Below are 14784 nucleotides of genomic sequence, written 5' to 3' on the forward strand. Positions count from 1 at the left end.
CTAACAAAATCATCACAAATCATCACTGGAAGATTCTAGGAAACAAATTATTTTGAGACTGGTAAATAGAGGGAAATAAGCACTTTCTATACAAACTTTAATTTATAGTAACCAAATAACCGAAGAGGAAGTTTATCTTATGTATTGCAGCTTAGCAGGAAAAGGAATGATTGACATTGAATATGAGGATTTTGCAAACCCTAATAATTTAATGGGTCTAGCCTATAATTATCAGTGATCACTACTATCACTCAAAAATAAAGAAAATTAGACATTATTTTCTGATGAAAATGCAAAATACAGGTTACGGGAAACTCTAAGGGGCTAACAACGTAGTGTTTTCAACAACAAAAAAAACTGCAGAGAAAAATGAGATAGAGTCAGGACCTATGAATTAAAAGGGACCTGAGTGGCATCTGGAGTAGCCACAGGGTTCTGGAAGCTCCAGATGGTCTTTCAGGTGCTAAGCCTTGGTCCAGCTTCCATCATCCCTTCATAATGGACAATATCCACTAGCTCCTCCTATGGACTATCTTGTGTCATGGGAAATGAAAATAGTTAACACCTTGCATGACCAAATGAACAAAGATGACCAGAGTACTCTTAACTCTATTAGAACTGTTTTTCCTTTTGTATCTGTAATATGGGATGGCATTGTTTTCATGAACTTCTAGAAACTTCACCTGCAAGCTATGCTCCCTGTGTTATCACCATTCCCATTTACAGTATATTTGAGTAAATGATTATGTTTAAAAAGTTACATAGGGCTTTTTGGTCGTCCCAAACTTAAACATTTCACTCATTCCATTTGTAACTGTGATCATATTTTTGTAATGATTTCTGGCCTGATCGAAGGAAATTTGAGAGCTCTTCATTTAAATATTTTAAGTACTTTTGAAGGTTTTAAAATGACTTTTTTTTTATAAGGCATTTATAGTTATTTGAGGTTGTCTGGGATCGTATGAAAGAAAATTAGAACCACACTGTACTTATATTTACCTTGATAGTTTATTTGTGGGTGGCAGTTTTCTCTAGTTTTAGGGAGTGTGGCAGCTCTTGGAATATTTCACAAATTAGAGCTGAAATCTGTATCATCCATTACGGCTGGTTTATGTGGCTAGACTAGGAGGAGAGAAGCAATTAAATGATTATTTGCTAATTATTTTACTCCCATAAAAATGTCTAAGGTTAAGAAAACTTTCAATAAACACAGTTGATCAAGATGGTAGATGATTTACAGTGCTTCGTGAAAGGAAGAAAAAAATAATTCTTTCTGCCTTTGCCTGATATAATCTATACAGTAATAATTTAAGCCATAATTTATTTTAAAGATGAGTGCCTCTTGGGAAACTTCTTTTCTGTTCTAACACTTCCATGTTAAAGTGAAATTATCTTAAAGCTGTATTAGGGCCTATTAGATTACTGACATTTGGATACCTATTTGTTTATTTACTCCATTGAGTCTTTTGTTATGGTTCTGGTTTATAAAAATTTAAATGTTGGGATCCGTACCCCAAACCTCAGCATCATACAATATTCCCATGTAACAAATCTGCACATGTACTCCCGTATCTGAAATAAAAGTTGAAATAAAATTTAAAAATAAAGAAAAAGAAAATGCAGCATAAAAATTTTTAATGAATTCTTGATTTGCTTCAAGGAAAAAGGAGGAAAATGAGAAAATTCAGGAATCTTTTTCTCACCCCTTATCTCATTCCTGTAGGTAATAAGCTGGATCAAGGTTGGAAGAAACATTAATATATGTGAAAATTGAAATCCATAAAAAAGCAAAAGGTTGCATTGTTTTGCTCAGTTTAGAAAAGTGAATACCAATAACATTAAAAAGTGTTTGCATGATCTATGTGATTATGGAATTTTTTCCCTAGTAAGGGATTGCAGATGACTTATGAGGGCTAGAAGATATTTTGCTATCAACGTAAGGATTTTTTTTCCCCTCAGCTCAGGCTTACTGTATAGATCTGAAAAATTATTTGTATGAATTGAACAAACCTCTCTATATCAATGTAAAAGCTAAAAAAAAAATTTTTTTAAAGAGACCTAAAAGATGCAATAGCATTTGCAATTACAGATAACAGACTTTATTAGGATCATTATTTCAACAAACTCATATAAAATTGAGACAATCAGAGAAATATGAACACAAACTGGATACTTGATAATTTAAGGAATACTTGTTAACAATTTTAGCATGATAATGATTTAATAGTCATATTTTTTACAGTTCTCTTATATTTTATTCATACATATTGAAATATTTACAGATGATTTGATATGATGTCTGTGATTTGCTCCTAAATAATTAGGATAGGATGGCAGAAGTAGGTGGGAGTAGAGAAAGATTAAGAATGGATATGAGTTACTAATCATCATATTACTAAATGAAAAGTATTCTAAATGTCCTACTTTCATTTGGAAAGACTGTCATGCAGAATTCTAAAAGAAATTTTAACTTTCTAAATTTATTTACGAAATGTTGGAGTCTTTCACAGTGTTTATAAATCATTATATTTTGCCTTTTATTGCAAAAGAAAAAAATAAATCAGATGAAGCAAATAGATGTAATAGAGGCTCTTAAAAATAAGATGAGGCCGGGCACAGCGGCTCATGCCTGTAATCCAAACACTTTGGGAGGCCTAGGCAGGTGGATCACTTGAGGTCAGGAGTTTGAAACCAACCTGGCCAACATGGTGAAACCCCGTCTCTACTAACAATACAAAAATTAGCCAGGCTTGGTGGCAGGCACCTGTAATCCCAGCTACTTGGGAGGCTGAGGTAAGAGACTTGCTTGAACCTGAGAGGCGGAGGTTGCAATGAGCCGAGATTGCACTTACTGCACTCCAGCCTGGGTGACAAAGCAAGACTCTGTCTCAGAAAAAAAAAGTAAGATGAAAAGGCAGTAACTGTGATCCTTTTGCTTTGATTCTTATACCATTTCCTAGTCATCAGAGTGTCAGTCTTGCCACCATATATTAATTGGTTTGTTATTATTTTAGATATTTATCCATTAATATCACATGATAAACTGTTTCATATTTTGGAAAGAAGCTCCAATCTTGATAGGCAAGGAAAAAAACAACCTCTGTGTCTATGCAACAAAAATGTGAAATAGAGACTTAAGGATTTTATCAGCAATGGAGACTACCTTTTTAGATAGTCTGGACAACATTTATTTGTCTAATGTTTTAATATTAGAGTCCTTGCCTTCAGTGCTATCATCCATTCAGTTAATTAACATTGACTGTGGTCTTATAGTACTAGGTACTTCTCTAGTATTACAGGCATAGGAAATACAGTGGTGAATCAGACAATGTTCCTGCCTTCGTGAAACTCATATTCCCACTAAGGTGAGGGAGAAATTAATAAATAAAAATGAGATGATTTTATAAAGCAATATGTGCTATGAAAGAAAAAGAAGGTAACATGATCAACAGTGGAAGATGGCAGGGTTACTTTAAATAGGATAGTTAGGGACTGCCTGGTAGAGAAGAGTAACATTTGAACTGACGTTTGGAGTCAGCCTCCTTTTAGAAATCTTGCTGAATAGGATTTTCTTTAACATAAGCCTAATGAAATACATTTTATTTCTAATTCTGATATTAAACTTCATTGCCATTGGATAGATTTTGGATATAGTATTGATAATATATAGACATTGTTTTGGTGTTGTAGAGTCATGATACCTTTTTCATAGTTCTTTCTCTTTTCCAAGAGGGAAAGGTTGCTATTGATAACCTTGACACCATTCTAGAGAAAATGGAAATGAATTTCTCTGATAAGGAATTTGAAGAACTGTCACACAATTGGCCAGGTAATTATGAGTATTATACACACCCTCGTCCCCCTGAAAGGATAATTTGGGATTGTGGGTTTATGATTTCACATTTTTAAAATTCTATTTTTTTAGTTCTTCAAATACAACTGACACATGTTAAGGGAACTCAGTCCAAAAGTAAGCATTTCATTTTGCTGAACTGAGCACTACCTTCATGATATTTTACAATATTCTATGTTTCTTGAAGTAAATTCAAAGAAGCAAAACCCCATGCTAGGCTCTGGAGATGAAATTTATAAAAATATAAAACTTAGTGTTTGTTTTTAAAGGTGCATTAGATTAAGGGAGAAGAGAAATATATAGGCAAAAAAGTATAAGTGAAAATAATTTAGGGGTTAGAAATATCAGCTTATCAAAGGTGCTCACTGAGTACTAAGTGTGACCATGGTCAGTTTTAAGAATGTTGGTGCAAGTGATTGTGCTGCTTTTAAATCCTGCCCCAGCAGCCTACTTGACTTGGAATGGAACAAATGTTGAGTTAGGAATCTGACAGATACAGTTTTCAATCTCATACTAACGTTGTGATTTAGGCAAGGTTCTTACTTTTCTGAGACTCAACTTCTTTATATGTTTTTTAATAAAAGGAGTCATAGTAACTTAATAGAAGTATGAGATAGATGCATTATATGAAAGCATCCGTCACAATATATGGCTTGGTAGACATGCATTAAATTTCATTTTCTTTCCTTCCTTGAGTGAAAGAGAACAAATTAGAGAGGTTAGGAGATCAAATGATATGGAGGAAAATACTTTAAAATTTTTGCTCTAACTTGGACACAGTAAGGGGAACATCACACACCAGGGCCTGTTGTGGGGTGGGGGAAGCGGGGAGGGATAGCATTAGGAGATATACCTAATGTAAATGACCAGTTAATGGGTGCAGCACACCAACATGGCACACGTATACATATGTAACAAACCCGCGCATTGTGCACATGTACCCTAGAACATAAAGTATAATTAAAAGTAATAATAATAATAATAAAGAGAATTACCCAAAGTGCTTGGAGGACTAGGAGAAACTGGACTGCCCACTACAATGCAGGTAAGAAAGAAGAATATATCTAGAATACACAAGATCTCTCAGAGCGTCTGTTAGTGTTACCACATCCTGGATTATACCAATGGAAAACTATAACAACTCAATCCAGGCAGGACTCCTAATGGCCCAGACCCTTCAGGAATTAAGATTTAGAACACCCAACCAGGTAAAGAAGTATGACTAGCTAAGATGCTTGCAAAGAGAATACGGAATGAGCCGTGGAAGAAGGTAGTTATAAATACCTGCTACAGCCACATGATCAGTTACAAAGATAAGGACCTGTAATTATCATAACATCATGAATACTTCTTCCTTAATTTGTTATGAATATGTGTATATGCACGTATATTCCCTCTCTTATCCCCTTATCATGTAACACAAACATATTGACTTTATATCATAGAATGTAATTATTGTTAACTTTACATCATAGTATTCAAGTTATGGATATCAAGAAGAGTAAAGAGTAAACATCATTAAAGGACTCTGCATCGTCTTAAAAAAAATTTTTTTTTTTTGCTCTAATGCTATAAGTAGATTTTAACACCACAGCACTTTAACGAAAAAAAAGCATGGGTATAATTTTTCAAATGCTCCTTTTTTCCATGTTCTTATGGTATGGGGAGGGATAGTAAAAATACAGTTATAGTGAAAATAGTGGGAAATTGTTGATTTGTTATGCTCTGTCTCACAGTTAAGAATTTCACAGGCCGGGCGCGGTGGCTCACGCCTGTAATCCCAGCACTTTGGAAGGCTGAGGTGGGCGTATCATGAGGTTAAGAGATCGAAAACATCCTGGCCAAAATGGTGAAACCCTGTCTCTACTAAAAATACAAAAATTAGCTGGGCATGGTGGCACACGCCTATAGTCCCAGCTACTCGGGAGGCTGAGGCAGGAGAATCGCTTGAACCTGTTAGCCAGAGATTGCAGTGAGATGAGATCACGCCATTGCACTCCAGCCTGGGAGACAGAGCCAGACTCCGTTGCAAAAAAAAAAAAAAAAGAATTTCACATTGTGTTTTTGAATCTCACTGTAGCCTCTGTGATTTGTTTTGTTTTATAGCTGATGGGAAAGTGAAACGTATTAAACTAGTGCATGCAGCTATACCTGTTACAGGTAAGAAGTTGATATAAAACTGAGATACTAATGCTTTATAAAATTTTTTTTGCAACAGTATTTTGAATATGTAACCATTTCTTTGTAACTTCTGCCACTTTATTAACTAATACAAATGTTTTCTAATGAACTACTTTGAATTTCAGTGTTCTCAAAATAAAATTATAGTGCTGTTTCTTGACAGAAGTCCTCCATTCTCTAGAGGTATTACCAATAGCATGCTTCACTTGTTATACTTTAGAAATATGGAACCTAAGTCAGTGTAATAAAAATAATAATGACTACTATGTAGTGCACACTTTCTATATACCAGGCACTGTGCCAAGTGCTTTGCATGCATTAATTCATTTGTTACTGTTATATCTATTATACAGTTACTATTATAATCTTCATTTTATAAGTGAAGGACTAGAGGCTTGGAGGGTAAATATGAGGATAAAATGTATGTAATTTTTCTTCAGATTGTATCTATATATAGACAACCATCTTCATAATACAAGAGAAGATAACGATTATTTTATATATATATAATAACTAACAGAGAGTTAGTAAATAATTTTAGGTTGTTGATATATAATATAATATCTGACCTGGAATTATAAGAGGATTACCAAAATATGACTATTTTAGACTATGCAATTAATTGGAAATAGCTCATATCTTTATTTTTATCTATAGCTGAATTAGAGTGATACAAGCATGCTAGGTATTTTGCTTATGTTGCAATTATTAAATAATTCTTAAATGTTTTTCTGGGCTCTTTTTCTAATCTTTCAAAGGAAAGAAAATTGATCCCAGTGACTTTCAGAATATTCCTGGGAGTATGTCGGTTAAACTCACAGATAAGGAAATGTTCAGCTGATGAATTTCCCTTCAAGGGACCTTTGTTTGAGGCTTATGTGTGAAAATTTCCAGATCTATGTCATCATACTAATGTTTCATAAAATATGTTGAGGAAAACATTAGCTCATATAACTGTAATGAAAGATAAAACTGTTTTGTGATTGAATTTTTGGTATATTCATAGCAGCAAACCATTCACTTACAAGTTCTTCCATCAGTATTAAACAATTTCGAATGGTATACCAGAATTACCTACAGGCCTAAAGTCTAAGTATAAAAAAAAGGGAAACAAGTCTGAGAGGTACAGAGGAAGAAAGTAGGGAAGTAGTCATAAAGACAAAAAATATTAGAGGAATGGGTATGTGTGTGTAGCAAATTCAAATTTGACATACTGCAAACTGAGATACGCAGTAAATGTGGTGTGTTCATTTTTTCTAACCTCATTTCTCTGTCAGTCCCCCATCCTATTCTGGCTGTGGGTAGGATGTTGAAAGGTGAGAGGGTACAGCTTAAATTGACCGGTAATCCAGTTTCTTCTGGTTTAAGCAAAAAATCAATGTCTTTTGGCTGACCCAGCTCATTTTGGGAAATTATCAGTTTTCAAGTCTTTCCCTTACTTCCCCTCAGAAAGGCACCCCAGTATAAGGGAAAGCTTGAATGTCTTCCTGGTGGTAGAAGAGGGCAGCCAGACTTTGTCTTATTGTCTGGGTTCTTGATACTCTTTAGCAATGTCTCATATTTCATGGGTTTCCATGGATCCTGTTTGACCTCTCCTGCAGAATTCTACTGCTTGAAAAATTCACGATCTGTTTTCTCTGCAAAGTCAAGATTCTGTGATCCTTCCTTCCCTAACTTGGCTCAGCCTTGGCACTCACTGGTGATGAGGGCCTTTGAGTCTCAGTTAAGTGTTTTGTCTGTACCCAGACTGGGCTGTTTACCCCAATAGCTTGCGTTAGGAATCATCTTGCCCTTTGACTTGATATCCCATGGCAAACCCCACTGGCCTTCATCTCTGATATACCTTTCACATTCCTCACTGGAAGTACATGGAAGTATCTGAATTTCTCACATATCACACAAAAACCAAAGGAGACCAAGGGATGGCATATTTTCAGCCCTTTGTCTGCCTACATACACCATGCCACAATATCTATCCTTCATGACAATGGAATGCTAATGCCTGAGCACTTAGTGAGGTGGTAACTTCACAAAGTTCCAAATAGAAAGTGTGACCCAGGTCTTTGTTGCTTTTTTCATACCCCATCCTCATCCCACCGGCATATCTGGAGTTTTTCTTCTATCTTATCTCCTCTTAGAGAGGGGAGTTCTGGTGGAGATGGAAGGTGGGCAGTAGGCTGCAAGAACACTTAAACCTCTCTGTAAATGGAGATAAATAGATAAAAGAGAAATAGATGAAAGGTGATAAGTAGTTAGATAGGTAGGTAGATAGACAGATGATAGCTAGATAAAAATATATTACTGTAACTATTTCTCTTCCCAGTTGCACTTTCTTAAACCATATAGTGGATTTTTTCTTTTCTCTTCTTATCAAGTAGAGGGTAGAAAGAGGGAGGAAAAGAGTTTCCCTTATGTAATTTTTGGCCTCTCAGTCCTCTAGTTTACAGTAACACTAAGTGTTAGACCTTGAAGTTCTGCTTTGTAAAAGTAGCCTTTAAACATTAAAAACAAGTTTTTTCTTTTGAAGTAGTGTAAATTCTATGACTGATTTGGGAAAGGTTGCTTGAAAGAAAGGAAATGTGAGAAAGAAAAGTGCATTGATATAATTTAAAGTGTTATACCTGTACACATATTCAGCATGACAGGGTGTCACTAACAATTGCTTCAAGAGTGACAAGATTTTGGTCTCGCTTCCATATTTTAATGAAGATATTTCTTTTCTTTCTTTCTTTTTTTTGTTTTTTATGTTTTTCGTTTGTTTGTTTAGAGACAAGGTCTTGCTATGTTGCCCATGCTGGTCTTGAACTGCTGGGCCCAAGATATCCTCCTTGGCCTCCCAAAGTGCTGGGATTACAGGTGTGAACCACCACGGCCAGCCAGTGAAGATATTCCTTTTTTTTTTCCTTCATCGTCCTCATCAGATATTCCTAATTTTTAAGGCAAATCAGAAAAGTGCTCCTTTATGAAACTTAAACTATTTTATGAATTTTATTTCTCTTCTCTGTGAGTTGTATTTTGCCTTTTTTTTTTTAAAACTTTTCTATTTAGGCTGTCAATCAGTGATCTGTTCTCCACTATAGTTTCATCTCTAAGAATGTTATAGATCTTAGTTATTTCTTGCCTTCTGCTAGCTTTTGAATGTGTTTGCTCTTGCTTCTCTCATTCTTTTAATTGTGATGCTAGGGTGTCAATTTTAGATCTTTCCTGCTTTCTCTTGTGGGCATTTAGTGCTACAAATTTCCCTCTACACACTGCTTTAAATGTGTCCCAGAGATTCTGGTATGTTGTATCTTTGTTCTCATTGATTTCAAAGAACATCTTTATTTCTGCTTTCATTTTGTTATGTACTCAGTAGTCATTCAGGAGCAGTTGTTCAGTTTCCATGTAGTTGAGCGGTTTTCATTGAGTTTCTTAGTCCTGAGTTCTAGTTTGATTGCACTGTGGTCTGAGAGACAGTTTGTTATAATTTCTGTTCTTTTACATTTGCTGAGGAGTCCTTTACTCCCAACTATGGTCAATTTTGGAATAAGTGATATGTGGTGCTGTGAAGAATGTATATTCTGTTGATTTGGGGTGGAGAGTTATCTAGATGTCTACTAGGTCCACTTGGTGCAGAGTTGAGTTCAATTCCTGGATATCCTTGACTTTCTGTCTCGTTGATCTGTCTAATGTTGACAGTGGGGTGTTAAATTCTCCCATTATTATTGTATGGGAGTCTAAGTCTCTTTATAAGTCTCTAAGGACTTGCTTTATGAATCTGGGTGCTCCTGTATCGGGTGCATATATATTTAGGATAGTTAGCTCTTCCTGATGAATTGATCCCTTTACCATTATGTAATGGCCTTCTTTGTCTCTTTTGATCTTTGATGGTTTAAAGTCTGTTTTATCAGAGACTAGGATTGCAACCCCTGCTTTTTTTTTGTTTTCCATTTGCTTGGTAGATCTTCCTCCATCCCTTTATTTTGAGCCTATGTGTGTCTCTGCATGTGAGATGGGTCTCCTGAATACAGCAAACTGATGGGTCTTGACTCTTTATCCAATTTGACAGTCTGTGTCTTTTAATTGGACCATTTAGTCCATTTACATTTAAGGTTAATATTGTTATATGTGAACTTGATCCTGTCATTATGATATTAGTTGGTTATTTTGCTTGCTAGTTGATGTGGTTTCTTCCTAGCATTGATGGACTTTACATTTTGACATGTTTTTGCAATGGCTGGTACCTGTTAAACTAAAGAGCTTCTGCACAGCAAAAGAAACTACCATCAGAGTGGACAGGCAAGCTACAGAATGAGAGAAAATTTTTGCAATCTACTCATCTGACAAAGGGCTAATATCCAGAACCTATAAAGAACTCAATCATATTTACAAGAAAAAAGCAAACAACCCCATCAAAAAGTGGGCAAAGGATATGAACAGACACTTCTCAAAAGAAGACATTCATACAGCCAACAGACACATGAAAAAATGCTCATCGTCACTCACCATCAGAGAAATGCAAATCAAACCACAATGAGATACCATCTCACACCAGTTAGAATGACAATCATTAAAAAATCAGGAAACAACAGGTGCTGGAGAGGATGTGGAGAAATAGGAACACTGTTACACTGTTGGTGGGACTGTAAACTAGTTCAACCATTGTGGAAAACAGTGTGGCGATTCCTCAAGGATCCAGAACGAGAAATACCATTTGACCCAGCCATCCCATTACTGGGGATATACCCAAAGAATTATAAGTCATGCTGCTATAAAGACACATGCACATGTATGTTTATTGCGGCACTATTCACAATAGCAAAGACTTGGAATCAACCCAAATGTCCATCAGTGACAGACTGAATTAAGAAAATGTGGCACATATACACCATGGAATACTATGCAACCATAAAAAAGGATGAGTTCTTGTCCTTTGTTAGGGACATGGATGCAGCCGGAAACCATCATTCTCAGCAAACTATCGCAAGAACAGTAAACCAAATACCGCATGTTCTCACTCATAGGTGGGAATTGAACAATGAGATCACTTGGACACAGGAAGGGGAACATCACACACTGGGTCCTATTGTGTGGAGGGGGGAGGGGGGAGGGATAGTATTAGGAGATATACCTAATGTAAATGACAAGTTAATGGGTGCAGCACACCAACATGGCACATGTATACATATGTAACAAACCTGCACTTTGTGCACATGTACCCTAGAACTTAAAGTATATATATATAAAAAAAGAATGTTATGGAAATGGAAATGGAATAATGGAATGTGAAGATTTATGAAGCCATCTTAGGTGCATTTTACCTGTTTCTTGGATTCCGTGAAGCTAGTGCAGAACCTACAGGTTAAGGAGACATTGTGCCATAACCACATTGTTTTGGTTGGTGGAAATAATGGTTTAAGATTCCAGATTGTAGTGATATATTGTCTTCACCATCCTTCTGATCTTCATAACTGAGAGTGCTTATCTATCCTGTCATCCTGGCTGCCCACCCAATCACAGGACCAGCAGCAGTTTCTTACTTCTTACCATGTGATGTACCTCTTGCTTATGCCCAACTGCTACTGACTGGCCCCTGTCTTGTTTCTTCTTCCAGGCTTCTTCTGGTCTGAATTTGTACCTTGGTTCCCTTTTTTCGGTATCCCAGTCTATAGGGAAATAGTTCTAAAGTCAAGTATTTACTTCCTGCTTCCAGATGTCCCTGTGTACTCCTCCTCTCAAGCCTTCCTGGTGTTTAAGCTCTGATGATCGCCAAAGTGTTCCATTCCAGTTCTTCCAGCTGAGCCCCAGCCAGCCTGTAGGTGTTGCTCTGGCCTTTTGTGGTTCTGCGATTGCCAGTTTTTATTATGAATTCCAGCAGGGCTGGTGTACCTGTTGCCCATCTGCTTCCAGTGTGAAGGCTAATAAGGGGAGATGCTACTTGTGGAGTCCACATGTGTGCACTTTCTGCATAAAAGAATTGTCCCCTGGGACCCTGCCAAGTCCTGGTATGCTGATAACATGGCAGCCTGCCACCACAATGGATTGATTTTCTCCTCCCACCATCACTGTCACCAAATAGCTTCATCTCCATATTAGCTGTAGGATTTAAAGCCTACATGTGCCACCTGGGATGCCCTCTTCCCTTTTCTCTCTTTGTAAATATTATCTGTCCTGAAAGATGTGATACCTTTATCCTGTGTTTCTATTTCTGCATATACTGAGTATACCCTGCCTGCCTGGTTTCTGCAATTGTTTTCTTTTAAGATGTCTTGCCACTATCATAGATACCTTACAATAGACTTCACAGATCATGTGTTATGCAGTCTCGCTGGTGCTGTTGCTTATGCTGGTGACTGACCCCAGGAGAAAAGCCTGATGTGGTGGATTATCCTTCTGTTGGGTCTTCCTACTGGAATGTGGTGGACTGTTACTGACCATCTCTACACTTGTCTCCTATTTTCCCGAGTGCAGACCTTTGAGAAATAAGAAGAGGGAGCTTCAGCCTTTATTCTGAAGTTTCAAACTACTTCCAGATCCTTAATTTTTTGCATTCAGGATAATCCAGGAATCAAGGTTAAGTAATTATAACATGCCAGAACACATCAAGCAGACTTGAATTGAGAAGAGATGGGAAAAGGGAAAGACTGATCATTCTGTCACTCCTCTACCTTCCCAAAACTTCCATCTCCATTATTTGTGGACTCATAGTGGTTGCAAACAATTAGGGTTTGGGAATTATCAGTTTAAGAGTGTATATGTATGCACCTGCTCACAGATCCACACCCATTAGATTGGATTCCTGGAACAGGTGCATGAGAGGCCAGGTGAAAAGTCAAAAAAAGGCCAAACTCTAGCATTATGGAAATAAGTTCAGTGTCAAAAGGTATGAATTACTGGTCGATTTCAAACTTGGGGGAAAGGCTATGAAACATTTGTATTGACTTAGCTGTAGCATAGGAGAGCATGGTCTGAAATCTATTGTTACTACTATGAATGACATTACTCATTATTAGTAAAGAACTATTACCATTGTAGGAAATCTAAGAATGTCTTTTGTATTAAGAAAATGTGGCACATATACACCATGGAATACTATGCAGCCATCAAAAAGAATGAGTTTGTGTCCTTTGTAGGGACATGGATGCAGCTGGAAACCATCATTCTTAGCAAACTATCACAAGAACAGAAAACCAAACACTGCATGTTCTCACTCATAGGTGGGAACTGAACAATGAGATCACTTGGACTCAGGAAGGGGAACATCACACACCGGGGCCTATCATGGGGAGGGGGGAGGCGGGAGGGATTGCATTGGGAGTTATACCTGATGTAAATGGCGAGTTGATGGGTGCAGCACACCAACATGGCACAAGTATACATATGTAACAAACCTGCACGTTATGCACATGTACCCTACAACTTAAAGTATAATAATAATAAATAAATTTTTTTTTTTTTTTTTTTTTTTTTTTTTTTTTTTTTTTTTTGAGACGGAGTCTCGCTCTGTCGCCCAGCCTGGAGTGCAGTGGCCGGATCTCGGCTCACTGCAAGCTCCGCCTCCCGGGTTTACGCCATTCTCCTGCCTCAGCCTCCCGAGTAGCTGGGACTACAGACGCTGGCCACCTCGCCCGGCTATTTTTTTGTATTTTTTTACTAGAGACGGGGTTTCACCGGGTTAGCCAGGATGGTCTCAATCTCCTGACCTCGTGATCCGCCCGTCTCGGCCTCCCAAAGTGCTGGGATTACAGGCTTGAGCCACCGCGCCTGGCTAATAATAAATAAATTTAAAAAAAAAAAAGAAAATAAGATATGGGAAGAAAAAAAAAAGAATGTCTTTTGTGATGTACACTGTTTGAGCATTACCCTTCATCCCAAAGAAAGACATGAATCATCACAATGATGAATATATATTCGGTTATATCCCTTTGCTAAATGTTTGTCTTCTCAACTAAATATTAGTCTTTTACAACAAGTTTTTTCTCAGTAATGACCATAAATAGGTGATCAGATATATTTCACAGTAAAGACATAAACTAAGTCTGAGAAGATGTATCAGAATGAAATCTTACCTGATTTGAAAGATTTCAATGGTAAGATGGGTGATGAATTAACAAATCACTCTCAATTTACCTCTTTGTCGTCATAGTTCCTAATCACTTGATAAGGAATCCTGCTACTTTCCAATATATGGATCTAACATAATTTATGTTATTTTTTATCTTGGCAGAATGTCTTTTTTGGTTTATTTATATTGATCATATTTATACACATTTTGATACACTTTCCTAGAGAAGAGACTGAGTTTATTTTTAAAGGTTAATTGTGAAATGCAAGAGAATTGCCATTCAGTGATTGTGGTTAGAGTGGACAATGAGTCTAGTTTGGGTTAAAAAGGTAAATGAGCCTACCTTTGGCTCAGAAGTAGTTATTAAAATGTATCAAGCACTTGCTATGCTGACAGAGTTCTAGGTTCTTTCAGGTAACTTTATCCCCACAGAAACTCTGTGAAACAGGTAGGAACATTTTCATTTCATACAACACAAAACTGGAAACCAAAGAAGTTAGGTTACTTGAATAAGTTCCTGTAGATAATAAATAGTAGAAAACAGTTTTCAAACCCATGTATTCTTATTCCAACCATTGTAATTTTCTCATTTCACTACAAATTCTTATTTTCATTATAAGAATAATATGCTGGAAGCTAATTTTGTTCCCTTTGAAAGTTTATGGTGTGTATATTTATTCTTCTAAAAAGATTTAAGGGAACTAAG

The 14784-nt window shown here is 36.6% G+C and overlaps 1 protein-coding gene across 1 annotated transcript in view; it reads left to right on the forward strand.

Moving 5' to 3' along the window:
* The first annotated feature begins 3735 nt into the window (after positions 1 to 3735).
* LOC114675868 (uncharacterized) overlaps positions 3736 to 14784 on the forward strand; it is a 154830-nt gene continuing 143781 nt past the window's right edge. The window contains exons 1-2 of the mRNA XM_077971052.1: positions 3736 to 3829; positions 5960 to 6013. Coding sequence (XP_077827178.1) covers positions 3775 to 3829; positions 5960 to 6013 — 109 coding nt within the window. The 5' untranslated portion in view covers positions 3736 to 3774. The remainder of the gene's footprint in view (positions 3830 to 5959; positions 6014 to 14784) is intronic.

The sequence above is a fragment of the Macaca mulatta genome, chromosome 16 (genome assembly GCF_049350105.2).
Source record: "Macaca mulatta isolate MMU2019108-1 chromosome 16, T2T-MMU8v2.0, whole genome shotgun sequence".
Classification (NCBI taxonomy): domain Eukaryota; kingdom Metazoa; phylum Chordata; class Mammalia; order Primates; family Cercopithecidae; genus Macaca; species Macaca mulatta.